The sequence below is a fragment of the Anguilla anguilla genome, chromosome 18, assembly GCF_013347855.1.
Source record: "Anguilla anguilla isolate fAngAng1 chromosome 18, fAngAng1.pri, whole genome shotgun sequence".
NCBI lineage: Eukaryota > Metazoa > Chordata > Actinopteri > Anguilliformes > Anguillidae > Anguilla > Anguilla anguilla.
Window position 1 is genome coordinate 15,239,805 of NC_049218.1, and position 21,566 is coordinate 15,261,370.

At 38.9% G+C, this 21,566-nt stretch overlaps 2 protein-coding genes across 4 annotated transcripts in view; both read left to right on the forward strand.

Annotated features, from left to right (window-relative positions):
- The first annotated feature begins 2,976 nt into the window (after nt 1–2,976).
- On the forward strand, nt 2,977–7,697 carry cacul1 (CDK2 associated cullin domain 1). The gene is made up of 9 exons (XM_035399433.1): nt 2,977–3,461; nt 4,334–4,460; nt 5,052–5,154; nt 5,422–5,517; nt 5,717–5,819; nt 6,155–6,244; nt 6,559–6,697; nt 6,823–6,866; nt 7,162–7,697. Exons 1-9 carry the CDS (start codon nt 3,155–3,157, stop codon nt 7,209–7,211), a joined length of 1,059 nt encoding a protein of 352 aa, XP_035255324.1. The 5' UTR covers nt 2,977–3,154; the 3' UTR covers nt 7,212–7,697.
- Nucleotides 7,698–9,299: 1,602 nt separating this feature from the next.
- Nucleotides 9,300–21,566, forward strand: part of mypn (myopalladin) — a 31,635-nt gene continuing 19,368 nt past the window's right edge. For all 3 annotated transcript variants that reach the window (XM_035399479.1, XM_035399480.1, XM_035399481.1), the window contains exons 1-4: nt 9,300–9,501; nt 10,844–11,851; nt 19,109–19,284; nt 21,472–21,523. In XM_035399479.1, coding sequence (XP_035255370.1) covers nt 10,845–11,851; nt 19,109–19,284; nt 21,472–21,523 — 1,235 coding nt within the window. In that variant the 5' untranslated portion in view covers nt 9,300–9,501; nt 10,844. The remainder of the gene's footprint in view (nt 9,502–10,843; nt 11,852–19,108; nt 19,285–21,471; nt 21,524–21,566) is intronic.

Sequence of the window (21,566 nt, forward strand, 5' to 3'; positions counted from 1 at the left end):
GGATCCATCTCCTCCCCGTGCCTCTATTTGATTGGTCCCCCCTAGGGCTCAGTGTTTGGTCCTCTCCTCTCTTTACACTAAATCGCTTGGTCCAGTCATCTCTGCTCATGGCGTGTCATATCATGGCTGTGCTGATGGCACTCAACTGTTTTTCTCATTTTCTCAACCTGGTCCTTCAGGCAAAGGTTTCTTATTGTGGAGTCATGAACATTGACCTTAGCTGAGGCTGGAGAGGACTGCAGTTCTTTGGACGTTCTTCTGGGATCTTTTGTGATTTCCTGTATGAGTTGTCGCTGCGCCCTTGGAGAAATTTTGGCAGTCATTCACTCCTGGGAAGGTTCACCACTGTTCCAACTTCCAAATGTTCTCTCATTGGTGGTAATGGCGCTCACTGTAGTTTAGTGGAGTCCCAGAGCCTTAGAAATAGCTTTGTAACCCTTTCTAGACTAATATATTTCAACAATATTTTTCTAATCTCTACTGGAATTTCCTTTGATAGTGACATAGTGTGCTTGTAGAGACTTTGTGATGACTACTCTGATGGTAAGGTTCAATATGAGTGAGGTTTAAATTAAACAGTCCTGGCTGCAATTAAGCCTGGCTGTGGTCAATCAGCTGAATCTAATTATCAATGAAATTATCAATTAATTGGTTGATTGAGTAACCAAGGGGGCATTACTTTTTCACATGGGTGATATGGGTCTAATATAGCATTTTGTCTAAAGACCTGAAGCCATTTAGTATGACAAATATGCAATACAAGAGGAAATCAGGAAGGGGACAAATACATTTTCATGGCACTGTATGTAATGGATAAAACTCATCTTTTGCTTTGTTTTATCAACTAAAGCACACATATCCACAGTTGTACTTTCTGTCTAAATGGCAAAGAAAAATTATCCTTTAAAAAATGTGGGTGTCACAAGGTAATCGGTTACAAGAATTGTTTTGTTAGTTTTCATGACCTTTAAGGCTTGATTTAGACAGCTTGCAAATAATCTATGTGTTGCTTTTTAATAATGTTAGTAAAAATATAAACATAACCAGCTCCTGCTTCCACTGCAGGGAGCCATTTTGCACCCCACCCTCCCCAAAAAGAAAAGAAAACAAAGTTCCCTACCAGCAGCTATGAGGCTGTTTCCGGTGAATCGGAATATAATTAGACTGGCACGTTGAGAGAGTACAGAGCGTTCTGAATTTTCAGTCTCACTACAACTCTCATCACCACTCCAACCACATTTCTGCAGGGCCACAAATCTGCAAACCTGCAGCAAAGCCATGTATAAATCTACACAGCCCCGCTAGACAAAAATAAATACATGAAAAAGTATAGCTTAAAACGTGTTTGGGATCTGAGGCCATGCACCTGGATGAAGGCTGTTCCAGCCTGAGAATGGGTTTTTCCCAGTCTGTTAAGTAAGAAAAGAGAAAAAAAAGATATTTTAAAACCTGTCAGAGAGTTACAGAAGCACGGCATTCATGAGAGTGCATAAATGGAGCATGGCTGAATTAATATGATTCGCTAATGTTTCAGGAGCTGTGAAATGTGGAAATGTGGACGTGAGGCGGCTTCGTAAGGGCACTGCTCGCATGTAAATGAGCCTGAGGGACAGCACACATTTCGATTGACTTAATTAGCTGAATTATTACTAGCTACAACTCTCCCACAGTCCTTCAGTGGTTTTTAATAGGCTTTTATTATAACATCTTTATTCATGTAATTCTTGATTTTGTCTCAAGAATTGTCCGGGAAAGCTTTTTATGGGGAGGGATGCTTTTTAAAGTCTTACATTTGTGGTTACATTTTTAAAATAATTACTAATGTAAATTAAAACATTCAAATATTTTTATTTTTGGGTGGATCTGCGCTTCCGCTTAATTTTAATTTATCTGCACGGCAGTGCCACAACTCTGCTTATTGTAGTGTTGTGTACTGATCCAGTCTCTGGGTCAAATTTGATTATTTGAATGATTCTAGGAAAACCTTTATCTTCTTGACTTGCATAATATTTTGTTTAAAATGTCAATGGAAGTACATATTTAGGTGAACTGTCAGCCACTGGTTCAGTGTTTTACAGCAGGGGTGCCCATGCACGTCACTGACCCACAAATTCATTCATTAGCCTACAAATAACCGCTAAATTTCTCTTATCAGTTACTCTGACTGGACATTACAAGCCTATAGCTTGCTAAGTAAACTAGCATGGATACATAGCAACCTCAGTGTGTATACATTTTCTCTGTATACAAAAAAGGTCAGGGTTTGTGTGCAATATTACTAGGTAGTATACTATGTATACTAGTTATACTATATTTTGTGGCCCCTAGACTCTGTGTTTGTAAACTCCACTTGCACCTCCGTCCTCAAACCCACCCACACCTCCGCTGAGGACACCCTCGAGCGCTACAAACAAAAATCTCAAGTGAAGAGGTGAGCTGGTCAAACATAGAAAACGCATTTTTAGCATCATGAATGATTCCATAAAAATGGTGTCTATGTCATGAATGGCCATGCTTAATGTAACAAAGTTCTCAACAGCAGTAGATTGGCCATATTTCATAATAATCAAGTGTACCTGTCTGTCAGGTAGAAGCCATACGGAAGAGAAATGAAAACGGGAAGATGCGCGGTTTTAAATGACATGCGATCCGCCAGCATGGCCTCTGAGATCGACTGGTCGATCACAATTCACAGTTTTGCAGAGACATCTGGTGGTGAACGAGTGCACTGCATGCATCTTTTCCGGTCAGATGTAGGCAGATTAATCGATGTGTTCACAAAGACCATTACATTACATTAAGTTACATTACAATTACTACTTGTCTGCCTGTTCTGCCCTGAAGTCAACATATGTAATGGAATATATTTGTTATAATTGACAAGGGTCCCGCCCGGTCGCACTGAACGATGTCTATCAAAAGGACTTCATTTCCCAGAAGGAACTCGCATAGAACGTATCTTGCTGAAAAGTGTCGTAAAATTTAGTAAGAATGCGGTAGCCTAATATTCCCTGATCAGTGGTTGAAATCAGGAGGAAAAAAGAGCGAATATGACAGGTTGAAAATGAAAGTAGCTCTCTGAGGTGATATCGCTGGACTTTATTATTATTATTATTATTATTTTTTACCTAGTTCTTGGAATTTATCTGGCCTTATGGAGGAGACTATGGAAGAAGATCGCTTCGAGATTACTGATGATCACAACCATAATAACTGGGAGACGAGTGTAAATACATTGAGGTGCCCCGAAAATAATCTTTCAAATGAGCCAAAACTCTTTCTGCGCTGCCCCGAACTTACAACACAACATTCATCACGCGATTTGGAAGAAGTTCGTGAAAGAAAAGAGTCTGTGCACAGTTACTCGTCGGAATCTAGCTGGGCCAGCGATTCAGATTGTGCTACCGCTTCTGTCCCTGGGAACACTACTCTTAACATCAATAACTCAGCTCCCAAGTTCTGTAAGTTTACCATAATCACATTGCAGAGTCTAGTGGGTGTCTTGTAGCTAGCGAAGCATCAACAATAGTTAAATTATTTGAATTTTAGCATTTACTGAGGTTGTTTATAGCGATCATATTTGTAAGCAAGCAGGCTCAGTGTTTACCACATGACAGTGTACATTGTTTGTACGGCAAGAAACTGGTGTTAAGAGTGCTGACAAGTCTATTTGGCCTCGTCTTTTCCGGTCTTGGGAGTTCAGCTAAATAAAGACGTTTTTGAAAACACAATGATCTGAACAGCTGTGCCTTAAGGCGTCGTTAGTTTTGAAAACTTTTACAAATTAGTCTACTAATTGAAAGTGTGAATTAAAAAATGTTGTACATTTAACATTGCCTTAATGCAGCCAGCCAGTCGCACCTGACCTAACAGGAGAGACATCCCAACGATATTCAGTCCTCTCCCGCAACATCCTGCGGGCTACCTTCTGTTGACACTGGCATGGCCAGGATTAGATTTACAAATATTTTCCATATGACTGCTCCAGAGGCTGTAGTTTTACCTGGATATCCTAAACAAAAGCTGTTCAGTAATTTGCTATCTTGCATATTGTGGACTGGTAAACTTTATTTTTCAAATATATGTTATCGAAACTTGTGTTGTATTCCAATGTTAGGTACCAACTACGCTAAAGTGCTACAGAAAGAACTTTCACTTGTTAACATATTATTAATTCCCTTAGAAACGTGTAGGCTATTTAATATTTGTGCATTCTATCAAGTATGATAAGTTAAGTGAAGTTAAAGAATTCTTAATTTAAAAAACATTTAAAAATTTCAGGTTGTCGGTAATGATTCGGTTTCCTTTTTTATGTATTCCTGTTTTGATGCAGTGATGAATGTAATGACTACAGAGGATTATAAAAGCACATACTGGCCAAAACTGGAACAAGCCATTGATCAGCTATTGACACAGAGCCCAGTGGACTACATCCCAATCTCCTATGAGCAAATATATAGGTAACATGCATGGATGACTTTCTAGATGCTTAATATTCCTAAATTGTGTGGCTGCATGTTTGTTTTGGCATACGTTTGTAAAAAAAAAAAAAAAAAAAAAATGTGTTTAGTTGATAACACAGAAAACAGTAACACAGAAAGTTATGTTTTACAAATGTAATTATGTGTAAAATTAGTATTTCATTGAAATTCACATGCCAAAGCTCTCTTGTGCACAATATGTATATTTTTTTGTGTCATAATTTTGTCTTTTATGCTCTGTCTGATGTATGCCCTGGTGGATAATTGGACTAGTAGCCTGAGACATAGGCTATTTCATATCAGCCAGTATTCTTTCATGTTGCAAATACATCTTAATACAACCAAAGTGAAGTGGGTCTTAATTACACCACTACAGACTGGACTACACTGCACTGCCTCTGCCTGCTAAAATATTTCTCCCAACATCCCAATCTAATGGGTGTGATTAACATGTTTGGAACTCTAAATTAGCATGAAGAAACTGTGGCAAAAGGCCACTCTAATGTAACATCTTACAGATGACAGGAAAAAATATATATTTATTTTTTCCCACTTTGTTTCTGTTTTCAGCTGTGTGTATAAATGTGTCTGTCAGCAGCACTCGGAAATGATGTACGGTGATTTAAAACAGAAAATAACGGCTCATTTGGAACAGGTCTCAGAAGATTTGCAGGTGAGGTGCACATGTAATTGATTGACTGTTAATGAAGTGATGAATGCAGACTCTGACCTTTTAATTGAGTAATTGAGTATCTCATATATAAAAACTACAAAAAAATCTGAATGTGTGATACTTAAAAAAAAAATAAAAAAAATAATTAAGGTAACTACCGTTTTGGACATGATCAGTTTTGTTGTATTTCTGAACTCTGTTTACATTTGTGAAGGACTGTTCTGACAATTCTAACAAATTTATTTCTACTTTTATCTTTTTAACTAGGCTTGCCCAACAGACAAGTTTATTGAAAAGTTTGACTCTGTTCTCACCCGGTACATGGCAGCCCTGGAAAGCATAGTGCCCATATTCATATATATGGTAGGTTACTGACCCAGTAAATGCAAATTCTTTGTCTGTTTACATGGAAAGGCAAAAAATTACTTTCCCTCATGACATTATTTCATGCCGCATGCAAAGTTAGTCTTCCAATGTATGCTGGTGTTTTCAAAATAAACATTTTCCAAATAAGACACAGAGACCTGTTAGTCTGTAGTTCTTCTTTCATTTTCACTTTTAGAACAAGTTTTACATTGAAACAAAACTCAACCGAGATCTGAGAGATGACCTGGTCAGGCTGTTCACAGACAATGTTGCAGATAAACACGTGAACACATTAATGCGTGAGTAGAATATTTCACCATTTTTATATTCTCCACACATGTATTTCATGTTTTCATACTTAGGTCTGTGCTCTTCCATGCTCTGTGTACTGTCCTGCATGTAAGTTTATGCTTTTCACACTCACTGACTGGACTTTGTGTTTATAAATCCCTCAGGACAGACATATTAATAATGTTTATTTTTTCATGAAGAGAAAGCGGATGTTTTTTATTATTACTGAAGCAGTGTCAGTTGATATGTGTGTGAATTCCACAGGCTGACTGCTGCAGTGATTGCAACACTGAGCAGTAAGCAGGGATAAGATCTGTTGTTCTGTATTTCTGTTTTTTCTAAGCTCTCCTTCTAAAAGCCCAGTCCACACCTTTTCAAATCACACCTTCCACCATGGAAAGTGTAGTTAGGGGCCTCTACTCTCTCCGGCCAGGTAGGGAGCCTCATTGACCTGATTTGTGGATAAATTCATTTTCCCGTGAAATTCTTTGTTTTTCCTCTGTGAGTAGCATTATCATAGATATATTGTATGATTATTGACTTGTTTCCATGTAGTGAAAATAGATTTATTTATTGCAGTGTTACCTTACCTTCTCTTGAGATTGATCATAAATGTGCCAGTATTTTCAAGGCTGAGTTTGAGTGGCACTGTTCCCATGTCTCTCATGTGGTCCCCTGGTAACTGTCGTTTGATAATGTGGTCCATACTGTGAAAAGGTAGCAGTTCCCTGCTTTCTGTGTTCATAGACTGGGTACAGTTGGCTCCAGCTCTGTTCTCCAGCTTCATTCCCCAGATTCATCCGCCAGTCCTTCAGTCTGAGCTCCAACACTACGCTGCTCAGGACCAGAAACTTCAAATGGAGCTCATCCAGAATGGCTTTGCCAGGTGGGTTCACTTCTGTGGGTGAAATGCAACCAAATACATTGGCAGTTTCAGTGCATTACCGCTGAATGCCCTAGAGCTTGTATTTACCAGTGCATGGCAGAATCTGATTCTTGAAAATATTTCAGGGGCGACCAATCGCGCAAAAGGGCTGGTGAAGACCTGGCAAACAGTAAGGGGAGGATTGTCTCAACAGTTATTTTCACCTTGATTTTAGTGAGGTTTTGTCTGCAGTCATGTGGTCATTTTACCCTGATTTTATAGAATTTCTGTCTCTGCCATTATTTCACCCTGATTACAATGAGGTTCTGTGTATGCAGTCATTTTCACCCTGATTTCTGTGAGGTTCTGTCTGAAGTCATTATCACCCTGTTTTTGTCTAAAATGTTTTAGATTTATGATTGAATCATGTGCTAAATATTAATGTGTGCAGTCTGTAATCGGTTATATCCATGGTTTCATTACAGATGTTCCCTCATCTGCTGTTCCTTGGTCTACCTCCAGAAGCTGCAGATAAAAGAATTGGAAATTCTGATTTTTTTTATTTTTTATGAAGGGACCTTCAAATGCTGAAATTGTGGGCAAAATAATCCAACACCAAACTGTTGAGGAAGCTGTAGTTTGGCACAGATACCGTATCACATGATGGAAGTTACTGTGTAAAATAGAAAGTTTCTAAAGCTTTAAGTCATGTTAAAGCACAATGTGAGTCAAGAGCAGTCATAGTCTCTAGCAAATGAGGGTGATTGTCATGGTCCCCTCATTTAATGGTGTAAATACTGACTTTTTGCAGTATTTAACAGGTGACTGTTATTTTACCAGGTTTTTAAAAAATATGATTTTTCTCAAATGAACAGCTTTGTTGCTATGAAAAAGTACAGAATTCCTCTGATGGGGAAGAAGTGCCTCTGTGTGTCCTGTGATCAATCCATTTATCAGAAATGATTTTTCATTTTTTGTGACACTGGTAAATAAAAATTTCTGTCTATGCTGAATTTTTAAAGCAGCTCAGTTTCTACTAAAAAGGAGTTCTCTTCTCTTCTTGAAATGAAAACAATCTCACTGGTAAATAAATCATTTCCATTTTCCTCGTTCAGGGAAGGATGGAAGGGTACAAATAGCAGGGTTTTTCTGTGCTTTGTGCAAGAGCTCCCCCTCTGGTTAGTTTTGGCAGCTGCTCTGCTGTACACAAGTACATGTATCAGAGGGTGTGTGCATTTGTGTGTATACTTACTCGACTTTGCTATGGAGAACCTCTTGTGAAGAAATGCTCACTTGGTGCCTGCTGTTTGGCTGCAGCAGCTGCGCATGAAATGCACTTCCCTGATGCAATGACCGTGCAGCTCTGCAGCTGCACTGCACATTTCCTGTTGTGACTTAAGGCAGAAGCAATGGAAATGCAACTGAGCATTCCAAATTGGAAAATTCAAGTTTAAAAAAATTATTGCCAAAATTTGTCTGCTCCAAAATTGTCTTTATTCAGGTGGTTGATCTATGTTTTAGAGGTCATTGCACTTTCTAATGTTGTGCTTTCAGAAAGTCAGAAGGAAGGCTAGTATATCTTCAGAAGGTGAAAGGGACACTCTGTTCCTCCTGATAAACCTGCCCCAAGCCTGGTGCCCCATTTTATGTTTCAGTAATTTGATAATTTTCAGATTAAGGCATCATGATTACATTCTCTGAAAATAAACTGAATAAAAAATCTGAAGGAAACTGGGGTGTGATCAGCACTTTGGGGAAAGAAATAGTGGAGTACTCATAGTATTAGTCATAGTAGGAGGGTACTCCTATAATAGAATACTCATAGTAGTAGTTCTTTGTTTATACCGTGCTTAATGTAATACGTGGTAAATGATACATTTCATGTATAACAGAGGTGTAGAATCTCCGTAGTAGAGTTCACTGAGGCACACTTGGCAGAATGTCTTCTTGGTTGTGGGCCTGCCATTCCATGCAGATGCTGTAATCTCACATCTATTTCTGAGCATGTCTGTGCGTCAGCTCTCATGTGAAGCCTCAGCCCTCAAATATAGACTGCAACTGCATTTACAAAAAATATATTCACTTTTAAATAGATTAATGTATGACTATTGAGTCATATTCCATGATGAATTGATAAAAAATAAAAAAAACATTTTCAAGACGTAAATAAATGAAGATTCCCCTTACCAACAGAGGTAGGTATTGCCTGCATTTTTTTCTGCTCGTCACCTGTTATATTCTGGCACATCATCTCTTGAAATACATTTTTCTCACTGGTTAGCATGTTATCGCTAGAAATTAGTTGGACAGTTATAACTTAAGTGATAAAAAATTGCAGCAGGAAATTGTGAAGGGATTTCTCTGGCAATTAAAAATACAGCTGAAGTTTATGTTGACAAATGTTTCAGAAATGTCTTAGTACTGTGTTTATTTTAGTTAATGGCATGCTCATCATGGCCAGCGAGCACTTCTCTGGTGTGTGACTCCTTGAGGGATTTCTGTAGAGCGGGGGTGCTGCACAGGGGTAGGAATCCCTTTACAGAAGCCCCCTGCCGTCCAATCAGGTGGTGTGTCCCAGGCACATGGTCAGGGCTACCCCAAAATAACCTGCACCCAGCATGCTGACAAATGCTGCTTGTATTGGTGATAGGTTTCCCAAGCTACTTGCAGCCATATTTCCCTTTAACTCAAAGGTTACCTCTCTGCCAGAATAAAAGGCTTAAGCTTCTCCCATTTTCCTTCAAGCCCAGGAAGACTGGTCTCTAACCTTTGTTGCACTTTGAGGACTACCAGTTCTGGACGTGTACTACTTGGTGTATCAGAAGGTAAAACACCTGCTATAATAGTTCACAGCCTTTTTTTGCTGACAGTCACTTGGGTTAAAACAACATGAAGTGGCATTGGTATACCAAACATGCAGCCTTTCAGATGTGTTTGTGTGAAGTTATATGCTTTATCAGGGAGCTAATATTAGCCCTTTTGACAGATGCTGACAGTGAATGCAAAACACTTGGACTAAGTTTATTCTGTAGAGAGGAAGATTTCAATTTGACGTCTGTGTCTGTTTCCAGAAACTAATGCCTGATGGTTTTTTCCTTAAGCCTTTTCCAAAAGGGAAACCTGGCTGTCTGTCAGAATATTTTGTGTCATAAAACTGTGAACTCTTAGTTAACTCATTCTGGGTGTACAAATTCATTTAAAAGGTAGATGAGCTGGCTTACCTATTTTTCTCTTTCTTCATGTAAAATGACTCTTCATACTATATTTAGCTGTCGCTTGGGGCTTGCGGGCTGGGTGCGCAGGATTAATGTACACAACAGCTGCACCAGCAGGTCTGTTGGAAGGGCGACGATGGCTTTCTTAATTGCGATGATTTGAGTGTCAGTAGCATCTGTGTGTCCTATCCCATGTCTGTATTCAGTAACGACCGGTGGCCACCGACAAATACTGCCCTTGAAAATTTTTTTTTTTTTTAAAAGCAGGTTACTTTATTCAGCATTATATGAAGTACTGTAAATGTGAATACATAATGTGTAATTAACAGAACTTGTTTTTTCACATGCAGATGCCAGTTTCTTCTATACAGTGTAGAAAAAGGTGTAGGTGTGAAATGATTTGAGTTAATTAGCCATTGAATCACGCTGTAAATGTAAAAACTGGTAATGGATTTGGGGATTTTAAGGTGAATGTTGGCAGGTTAACATCAATTCATAGTCATATGATTCGTGAATTTCACATAGCATTTATTGTAGTAGTAGGAAAGCAATAATTGTGTTTGCCTCGCTTGAGATATGATTACTAACAAAGAAAAAATGTGCAGTATTTTTGGCAATATTAAGGGCCAACAAAATGATAGTCTGAATAACATCACAGTACTTTCAGTGATATTATTACTTGAATATCACAGTCATTAAGACGACATTTTATGGAAACCAAATAAGACCTAATATCTTACCTTAAAGGTTCTGACCCTTTAGTTTTTTAACATTAATGTTCATACACTCAACCCATTAATACACTCAGCCCAGAGAGTTGAATTCCTTATAGATAAAACATTCCACTGTCACAACTTTTTTGTACTCTTGTGAAGAAGTATTTAGACTAATTTATCCAATAAAGAACTGAATGTATTTAGAAATCAAGATGGTGTGCTTTAATTTTCAACAGGATGCAAGAGAACAGCTTGGAACCGAATACGTCACTAGCTCAAATTTTGAGAGAGAGCTACATGGTTGACTCAAGAGCTGAGCGAAGGCATGGTGAAACGGGGTCTGTGGACGCGTCTCCTCAGCATCTGCTTTATGGAACTCACCGTGGAAAATCAGAAGGCTCTGTTGGACAGGAGGACCTTCCGGACCTCTCGGCCTTCTTAAGCAGTGAAGAGCTGCACAAAAGCGTCAACCTGGCACGGCAAGCCATTGGTCAAGGCCCACAGGAAGAGAGGCTGGGGGATGGCCCCCATGCCCAAAACCCATCACCTGAGAAAAGGAGGTACCCACAGTCTCATCCACTGTCACCAGACAGGCAAACACAGCCATCCGCTACCAAAGAAAACAGAATCAAGAATAACAGGAACCCAACAGAATCTCATTCAGATTTTCAAAGGCCAGTAAGAAACACCCCGTATGGACCTGAGACTCAGTCTAAAAAGGAATTCCTTAACAAGGCCGCCGACTTCATAGAAGAACTGTCTTCACTCTTTAAGGCCAACAGTTCTAAAAGGGTACGTCCCCGTGCCTGCAAAGCTCACAGAAGCAGATCTAATGTAAAGACTCAGTCAGACAGTGCTGTTTTTGCTTTCAATTCAGAAGACAGAGAGAGACCAATCTCCCTCTCACCTGACCAACTGATAATGGAAACAGGTGACAGAGAAGGTACCACCCCACCCATTGGTAATCAGCTGGACATACAAGAGAGTTGCTTGGAGGAGGAAGAGTGTGGACAAGAGGAGGAAGAGTGTGGACGGGAGGAGGCTGAAGAGACTGAGCTCTGTGATGGTGGAGAGGTGGAAGAATGTGAAGCTGAAGGCCTGGATTTAACCGCGGTCGAGCAGTCTGCAGAGCCTGTTCCAGATCCTCCTAGGTTCATTCAAAAGCTTAAGAGTAGAGAGGTACCAGAGGGTAGCAAGGTTCAGTTGGACTGCATTGTAAGAGGATTTCCTGTCCCTGAAGTTAGGTAAGATCAAAGAGAACACAAATTTGTTCACTAACATACGTTCACTTGGTTGTAATCTACAAGATGCTACTGCATGTACCTTAATTTACTACCTTTTATTGGCTGGATTTTTCATATAAAATAGCAGGTACAAGAACACCTGAAGGAGTTTAATGAGCATTGCTTTTAAAAGAGAACAGAAGCTGCTTGATAATATTGCACAAATCAACATTGAAATGAAAAGGTAGATGCATAGTCATTATGAATCACTAAAACATAGGTGATTCAAATGCTTTTGGCCAATGATTTATTATAATTGTGGCAGCGGGGTAAATGTCCAGAGCTGGATCTCTATTATAGCAGCTTGTGTGAAAACGATTCTACGCAGCTTAATGGGCAGTCAGACGAACCCCTGCTTCGAACACAGTTTATCGCCCTACCTGCACGGGACTAGTTTTACCCCAGGATGTCCTGTAATTGTAATTATTAGGTTGACCTAGTGTTCCTGTGATTTGAATCCCCTACGAATCATCCATGTCCGCAATCAGAACAGGAGGTCCAAACTCAGAGGTCCTTAGATCGTGACTAATCTCGTATGAACAATTTCTCCTAGTTGGGAACATGAAGACTCTGAAACTCTGCTGGAGAGATTTTTTTTAATTCCATACACTCAACCAGCCCAGCATGGAGACCAATTTACAGAAGTAAAAAAAAAGATTCAAAGTGCTCAGCTGCGTTCCAGTCACAAGTGTTCTGAAACTATGTGCGACTTTACCAAAAACAAAGGAGGGGAGGAAAAAAATGAGTTGCGTCCATGACAGTCGGTGGCAATTGGAAGCTTCTGCACAATTAGAAGCCGTGTACAAGCGGCATATGCAGATGCGTTCAAGTGGTGTTCGCGGTGTGGAGATTGTCAGTTTGGAGATACAGAAACATCTCAGTGATTGGTTGAAAAAGGAAGGATTCGTCCTGTTTGAATTCTCCACTGCAATTACCCACATAGCCATAAAAATTACTTACAGGACATCCTGGGGTAAAACTAGTCCCGTGCAAATAGGGCTTATGAATTTATTCCTCTGCCAAAGAATGCATTAATATTCACATACAGATAGAAATACTGCTGTTTTTGTGTCATTATGCCATTCCATCAGAAACTTACTCTCGGACATTAGTTATGAAAGGGGAGGGGTGTACACAATATCACGTGGATCTATGTAAGATATGCAGATTTTTTGTATAAATATTTAACAATTGTAATGATTAGCAATAACTCCAGCCAACAACAAATCATATGGCCATAGGTTGATAACCAGTTGATAATATGATCCTGTAATATGATCGCCTCTTACTGTCGTATTTGTTTGCCAACCAAACATAAGGGACAAACTTGATAAAGTGTTGTCCATTGATTATGCAGGCTAGATATTGTACGTGTCAGTGATGTAGTTCATAAGAATAAATTGTGACCACTTTCTTCAAATAATTACACTCATGTTTTATAAATACCATATGACCCTTTCACCTAGAGAACACACTTTTACAGAAAGGCAAATTAAATCATCATTTGCATATTTCTGTGATAAGCTGTTGAAGACGAGCAGAAGTGTTTTTTGTGTGGCAGCCACCTTTATTCAGTGACACTAGATTTTATATAGCACTGTGTTTGGTGTTTCTCAGGATTTCCCACAGAAATATCTACAATGACCATAGACTCTCAGTCCTTACAGGCATTAACGTCTGTCCCCTCTGACCTCACTAAAACTATGAAAGCATTATTTTGCAGTAAAAAAAATTCTGTTCGAGTGGGTTAAGCCCTTGGATACAGAGAAGCCAGGGCAACCTTGGTGTATTTCTGAGAGGCACAAAGGGGAAGTCTCGTATCTGACAGATGAAAAGACAAGCCATGGCAGCTGCCGATCCAAATGCTGGCAGTAAGAGTGTGATGTCAGGAACATTGGATCTTGATGTCAGTGATGAGACCTGCATGTGCATGAAACAGCGAGTGAATACAGACTATAGGATGCTTATTTACTTACTGCTTAAATGACAGTTAAACAGAAGGCAGTTTAACAGCAGCTAACTCTCTAGGAAAAAAGGAGTTAATCGACCTCACCAGCTGCTTCGGCTTCAATTGGGAGTGCATTCTTGCTAGACAGACAAGTACTTAACACCAAAGGTCACAGAGAAAGATGGAGCACTTAAAGACAGAGAGCCCACTACAATGTAAGCCACTGTTCATCGACATAATATGTGTCTTATTATAAGGAAGGAATAATATTGCACAGTCAAACACATTCTAAGTTCTTCGTACCTGCAGTTGCCAAAAAGGCTAAGATATTTGGTAAGTAAACTTAATTGCCTGAATGGTTAATTATTGAATGGTTGCTTACTTGTAGTATTGTTGATTTATTTGATGTAGTTTGATGAGATTCTTGTTATCTCCAAGGCTAATAGTATTACTGATCTTGTTGTTGGTTCTAAGACTAGCAAACAAGCAATGTAATATATACAGAATTATTGTTAAACTATTTAGTGTTAGAACTTGTATTTAGAATTGGATGTGTTTTGACACGGCATTCAAATATGTGCAAATGGTGGTATGTGCAGTGTAGTATCAGTTTTCACAGCTGGGTGTCACATGTAGTTGAATTAAAGATATTTAGTGCTGCCAGATTACAATAAATTTAACTGACTGGAGAATGTGGATTTCTCTTTGCACACAATAAATACCTGTCTGCGGTCAGCACAGAAGTGTTACATTTTCAAAGGTGATGTTCTTGTGAGGCCTGATTGCTGAGTTGATGGTGAAACCTTATTCACTCATCTCACTTCTTTACCCATGTCAGAGCATTTTACCGTTTGCATCCATTTTTGTACTTGAGTTTGTATTTAAAAGGGCATTTTTGGTCCTGTCTACAAGCATCTAGCATCAATGTTAGAAACCTGCTTGCTGCATTTCCTGTCTTCAGTATGTCATGCAAAACAGGCCCTGAGAGTTAGACTTTCATTTTGTCTAATTCCCCAGTGTTTGTACACTGGCTTTGTGTAGGCCTTTGTAGATTTCATGCATCTAATTTTAGGAAAAACAAGGACAGCTGCAGGATAGGGATGGGGAAGCGATTTTGTACTGCTCATGCTTTCAAATTAGACTCTTACTCATGAGGAATGTAACTCAATACTTGATTATATATTGGCATGGTGATCCTGGAATTTGGTGTACACTAGGTCAAGTATCAGAAACAGAGACACACACTCTGTGGCTCAAAGACTCACACTGAATCCCAACATTTGCCTAAAATTCTCACAGTATAAACACAAGGGCTTTGGCATGCTTTCAGAAAGCATTTTACAGATTACTGGGGTCTCAAGCCTGTATGCACCCTGTTGTATTCCTTGGTATTATTATGCTACCTTCAGGTTCTGGCAAAACCACCTGATCACTTTTTACGAAACTTGGCACACTGATAGAGGGATACTCAAATGGTTTATGAGCTACTTTGGCCACGATTGACCAGTCGATGGTGCTACAACAAATGGCTGAATATGCTATATTTGACAGGCAACTCCTGACCCCTTTGGCCTAGAATTAAAAATAATTTTTTCCTACAAGAAGTGAATGTGGTTGGATTTTAAAAAGTGAACAAATCCCACACAGTTGGGTATTAAATGATGAAACTATACTCATCTCATCTATCTAAGCTAACGTTAGCTGGGTGAACGCTGATGCTAGCCAAATGCTAGCTAACATTAAAATACGGATTGGTGACTTGCCAAAAAACCTCCATACAGCTAATGTGCAGAGAATTGAGCACACACTCATAATTTCCACAGGTGCAGAAAGGACATGAAACATGAACATATTAAGTAATTACGTACATAAATCAGGTTTTTAGTTACAATTTTTGATTTTACATTTGCATATCTCAACTTACAATCACAAAACGTTTTGGCATCTAACTCCATCAAGGGACCTGAAAATAATGTTTCTGCTTCTCACACAGAGTACATTTGCCTCGAGGACCCATGAGTTTACCATTTTAGATTCACCGAGATTTCGAATACATTAAATAACACAAATAATTCTATCTCCTCCTAGACTAGGGTTTCTCAAGGGGGGCGGAAAATATTCTTGGTTTTGAGTCGAATGTTTTGTACTGAAAGGGCCACCGTAGCTTGACTGCATTCAACCAATGGCAAAGGTCATGACGTTTCGGTCAGAAGAACCACCTTTTTTTTTCTCTCGTTTGAAGCTGAAGCGGCGGGCTAGCAATAATGGAGTTTCTGTGAGTCGATCTAACAATCAGATTTAAGCAAATTGAAAATAAAATGCATTAAAAACAAACAATTGTTATGAGTTTTCATTATTATTCTTATTTTGTTAATGATCAGGAAGCTTCGCAGCGATAGTTTGTTGTAGAGAAAGCTCTCGTTTGCTTTTAAGCCAGGCGTGCCCAATATGTCGATCGCGATCGACCGGTCGAACGCAGAGTTCATGTAGGTAGATCGCCATGCAATTGAACAAAGCAAATTCGTGTAATTCTTCCCGTTTTCATCTCATTTCCCTACGGCTTTTGCCTGACAGACAGATACGCTTAATTGACGTGAAATGTGGTCAATCTGCTGCTGTTCAGAACGTTGTTACATTAAGCGTGTCCATTAATTCGTGGTTACATTAAGCGTGTCCATTAATTCGTGGTATGGTCACTTAAATGTCCAATGTTAGGAGAGCAACGATAACGTACATTTTGTATGGGGCAGAGCAGTTCTGGTGGCACAATAAATCGGATAATGGTGTGAATCTAAAAGCTGGGATTTTGTCCAGATATGATACTGGTGTAATGATTTAACTTTTAATGCCAATAAGGTTTCTATACAATTTGACTTATATTTTTACGTGATAGTAACTAACTTTGCCAATGTAATTGGGGTAGAGCAATCGTGGTGGTGACACGATCTGGTCCATTTTAGGTTTTGCTTTCAATATCCGATGGACAATGGTGTTTTATATGAGGCTAGTATTGTAGCAGAATTATTTGCAAATGCGTACAGCTGAATCTAGTCCCACCCCCCAATTCCCATAGAGATCCATTCAAATGCAAAGAGTTTTTGTATCGCTTGTAGGACAGCCTGAAAATTAGATATCCAGACTCTGATTATGTTGATAGGTCACAGACACCAGGAAGTCATGTCATGCAAATGATATGCAACCACAACACATGACTTTTATTTGACATTATGTTAATTTGTCTACTGTATAAGTGAATTTCCCTGTTTCTAGCTTTTCCCCAAACAGTTCACTGCAGCAAAAGTAAACGAGCAAATGGTGGCTCAGGAGGTCTCAGAAGTGCATTTGTTTAATTCTTGCTAATTTTCTGACCAATGATTTGTTGTTAAGACCATTGAAAGCTTAATTTTTTTGCCATTTTGGGCTTGGCCCATTTTTTTTTCTTGCCTAGGAGTGTACTTTTGGCTGTTCTATACATTTTTTGCAACATACTACATATTTTGGACTAATATTGTTTCTGTATTACTGAAATATCAATAGCTTTTTATTTGTAGGTGCTTGTGGCCATTTCCAGCATATTTGACATAAATCCAGTTCCTTCATGGGATATATAATGCAATATATTCTGCAAAAATTTGATTCCAGGGACTCAGTAAAGGTTCTCACCACAAATGTATGGCATCATCCCAAAGGAAAGGAAGACTACTCTGCATTGGGCACACACAGGATACCAGTTGTCGTCAGTGAGGCATAAGCATCTTCTCTCTCCTTTAGCACTATTTAGCATGTACTAGGCTACATTTTAGTGCAAGAATAGCTATCTGGCTGGTGGGTGCATCAGTAGAGTATGTTACATCAGAATTCATTTTTAAATTCCAAATTTGAGAGGATAAAGGAAAAGGAATATTTAAAAAAAGTGAATCCATGACAGTGAATCCCTTTTTTCACTGTTTGGTTTATTGCCATTGTGTTTCTGTGCTAAATGTGTGATTATTTCCATTTGGAGGGAGGGGTTGTCCACACGCTCTGTGTGAATTATGTGATGAAATATAAAATAATAAGATACGAATTTGCAAAAAGGTGAATCCTTGTACATTGAGACAAAGCCAGCCAAAGAAAATTGGAAGAACCTTCCCAAAACTGAGCCTTCTGTTAGCCCCTGTTTCCAGTCCTTCTCCATGGGGCAGCCCTTTCTGATATGTCTGAAATGCCTGATACCAAGGGCCACTGAAGGACAAGGCTGAGGGGTGAGAACCTGGTTTTATATTTAATCTCTAACTGAAAAAGTGTTTGGTCATGCTCATTAATATACGTACATAATAGCAGTTTGTCTATATAAATTCAGTTTGGAGTGTGTGATGTGACCCGTTAAAATGCTTTCACAAAAGTAGTTTGTCTATTTAAAAAAATTGGTATTTGCTTTGTGATCCATAGTTAGTCTCTATAAAAATACATGACAGGGCTTTTCCCCTGACACCATGGCCGCCATGACAGGGTCCTGCAAGCTGTTCTTGTCTTTCACTGCAGCTACTATAGTGATAGCGTGTGCTGCCATGGTGACTGTGAATGGCACAGTCAGCTGGCAGAAGGGGAGGAGTCAATGTATGAAGCTCAGTGTTAAAGTGAACTCAAGTGGATTATTGACAGCTGGGTTTTAGGAGGAAATCTAATCACAGAGGGTTGGGGAGAAATTACAGTTGCTGCCATAACCAGTTCAAAAAATGCGTAAAGAAATAAATGTATATAAAAGACATATGGACTTTCAATTTATTATTTTCCAGCTGTATTTAGCTGTATATACTGTGATAGCTTTTTTATGATGGCTTGTGTAATTTCATAATTTTTTTACATCTATGTAACATTACTTCACTGCCACTTAAAATCCAAACTTGTTTTAATCATTACATTACATTACATTACTTTACAGTCAATTGGCAGACACTTCAGCAATGGATGTTGGATAAATGGATGTTCCTTTTCATTTTTTAAAAGTAGTTGTATACAATTTTCCCTCATTCCTGCCATTTTTGAATTACATATTTGTGAGCCTATTTCGTCAGTACGGGGTCCTTCAACTGTGGGACAGTTGCACATGTTCTCCTCTGAAACACATACTCTCAGCAGACAATGAGACTTGCCACTACACTGGAACCATACGTGGGAGTCTGTTATTGGTATTTACGTTTCTTTATGGGATAAACCTGCCTGTTTGGGAGCGTTTCTGTCGGTTAAATGCCTGCAGCAGAACTGGTCATGTTCCGTCTCCCTTGCAGGTGGTTTTGTGAGGGGAAGGAGCTGGAGAACAGTCCTGATATTCAGATTCTCAGCGTTGGAGAGCTGCACTCTCTCATCATTGCAGAGGCTTTTGAAGAAGACACCGGCCGCTACTCCTGTTTTGCCTCCAACTTCTATGGCACGGACTCTACCTCTGCAGAAATCTACATTGAAGGTGCATGACCACATCCCCAATCAGGGGACCAGTTGTACTCGGCTTGAGGTTTCACAATTAAAATGACCCAGTTAAGTTTTTGTCAAATGCAATACAGGAGCTCTAGGGCTGAAGATATTTTAAATGAACGTGCTTCCTTGGGATCACAGAATAATTGTCTCAGGATTTCAAATTGCCAACAATGCATCTCAGTGACCTCAAAATAATTCATGAGCTGGGCAATATTCAAAGTTTCATTTTATCTGTTAAAAGTAATAAATGTAATACCCCAGGATTTAAAAAATAAATGTCATCCATCCATTGGTTGTTAGAGCCAGTCCCAATTACACAACAATTATTTCAGTCTCATTACATCTAAATAAATGTGCAAATAAAATAGTGCAGGTATTGTTGAAAGAATAAAATGTATTAATACATTTTGATTTGCAAGAAACTTCTCAGGTTCTGTAAGATTTGTATTTCACAAATCCATAAGGCAAGCCCTTTAAAAACCTCATACCTCATACCAATCCCTCTGGGCTATGTAATGTACACAGTGAGTCTTTATTTAATGCATGTTTGCAGAGTACAGTTTTGTTCAACCCAAATTAATTTTTTATTACAATATTCATTCTGTTCAAATATATTCACAAGGCATGAATAATCCATCCAAATTTAAGACAACAATACATTACACTCGAGTGTTCATCCCATGAAAACAGCTGCTGCTCTGTTCTGGTGCGTTTTGTTTGGACTGATGGGAAGGTTCACCAGCTGGTGTGCCTGTGGCCACACACAGGCACAATAGCTCATCATATATGCAGAAACAGGCTCGGGCAAGAAAATGGTTGTGCGTCTCAGTAAGAGCTGTTCAGACTTTGTTTTTTTAAATGTTCGCCATTTAATTTCTTTAAATAATTTTCTTTTGTTTGTGATAACTTCATGAAGTATTAGCAAATAAAGTTTTCTGTATCAAATTTGTTTGTGGGCAAAACCAATACAAACTTGGAAGTAAGTATGAAATATTTGCAGGAAGATTTAAATTTATGTTGTGTGACTTATTCAGTTGTTTACTGTTCATTGTAATGGATGAAATAATGTTTCTGAAACATGTATGAGAATTTTTTAGATGTTTCCTGTCTGTTTATGTATCTTCATGCCCAAAGAAACAGGATTATACACATTAATATTGGTTGCAGTATATAATATAGATTAGTGTATCATTTCAGGTCATGCAAGGTTAAATAGTTTTTCATCTCTGAAATGAATTCTTGCTGTAAACTGCATTCTAATTAGTTCATTTATAAAAAGGTGTCCCTTGAATGTAAATTAATCAAGCTTTCGTGAAAAATCAGGCATGTGTTTAGCTGACATTTAGAATTGCCTGTGCTATGAGACAACTCTTGTGGAGGATATTCTTGGGTTAAGGCTGCACACATTCATAGTGAAGCCTTCTGTTTTTTTGACCCATTGACTGTAACCCGGGCAGGATAGAAAACCTGATACCACTGGAAAGCTCAGTAACACTGGCCACCCAATGCTGCTACTTTAATATGGTGTGCTCATCGAGATTACCTTTTACCTTTTACATATCCCGTGTGGAGGTTAATTTCTGGGAGGTACCATAGGGTTTATATTAGATAAGAATAATAATCTCTTGAAAAGTCTGAGGTAAAATAATTAGATTTGTGCTTCAATGCTTCATGAAAGTGAAGAGTGGAAGATGGTCCCTTGGTGGACAATGGAATTCTAGTTCCTGTCAGTGCTCTTTTTCTCCGTGGTCTTGATGGAGACATGGGCCGATGTTCCCTTTGGGATAATTTTGGGAGCTTTACAGCTGTCGTGCTAAGCTTTTCTAAAAGGGCACAAGTGTGTCTTTTTTAGAATAGCAGTATGGGGGGTGTTGAGGTCTGGGACATTCTGAGAAGACACGAAAGGAGCTCAGTGTTCTTCAGGAAGCATTTCTGTGATTCTCTTGTTGCTTTTCAAGTCCTGAATAGAGGGTTATTACCTGGAGTCCCTAGTTGCAGTCTCTTGGTCTTGGCTAGCTCCCGGCCTTAATTGGCTGTGCCCAGGGTTGTATTGTCTTGACAAAATGTTGATGTCATAAAATACAGAAATGATTTTCGTATAAATGTGAAATCTCATTCTTATGTGGCCTCCTAACCTGCCATCTATGTAATCCAAAATGCTAATGATCTTCCACAGGTGCTTCTTCTTCTGATTCAGATGGAGAGCAGCATTTTGTTGGTGTAACACAGTGAGTATCTTGTGCTTTTGTGAAATAAGTGCAAAAGTGCAGT

What these genes read in the sequence shown, in the direction of transcription:
- cacul1 (XM_035399433.1), top strand. Translation starts at nt 3,155, where the DNA reads ATGGAGGAGACTATGGAAGAAGATCGCTTCGAGATTACTGATGATCAC. An exon ending in AGGTCTCAGAAGATTTGCAG is followed by an intron (nt 5,155 to 5,421) that starts GTGAGGTGCACA and finishes CTTTTTAACTAG; the next exon opens with GCTTGCCCAACAGACAAGTT. An exon ending in TGGTGAAGACCTGGCAAACA is followed by an intron (nt 6,867 to 7,161) that starts GTAAGGGGAGGA and finishes GTTTCATTACAG; the next exon opens with ATGTTCCCTCATCTGCTGTT.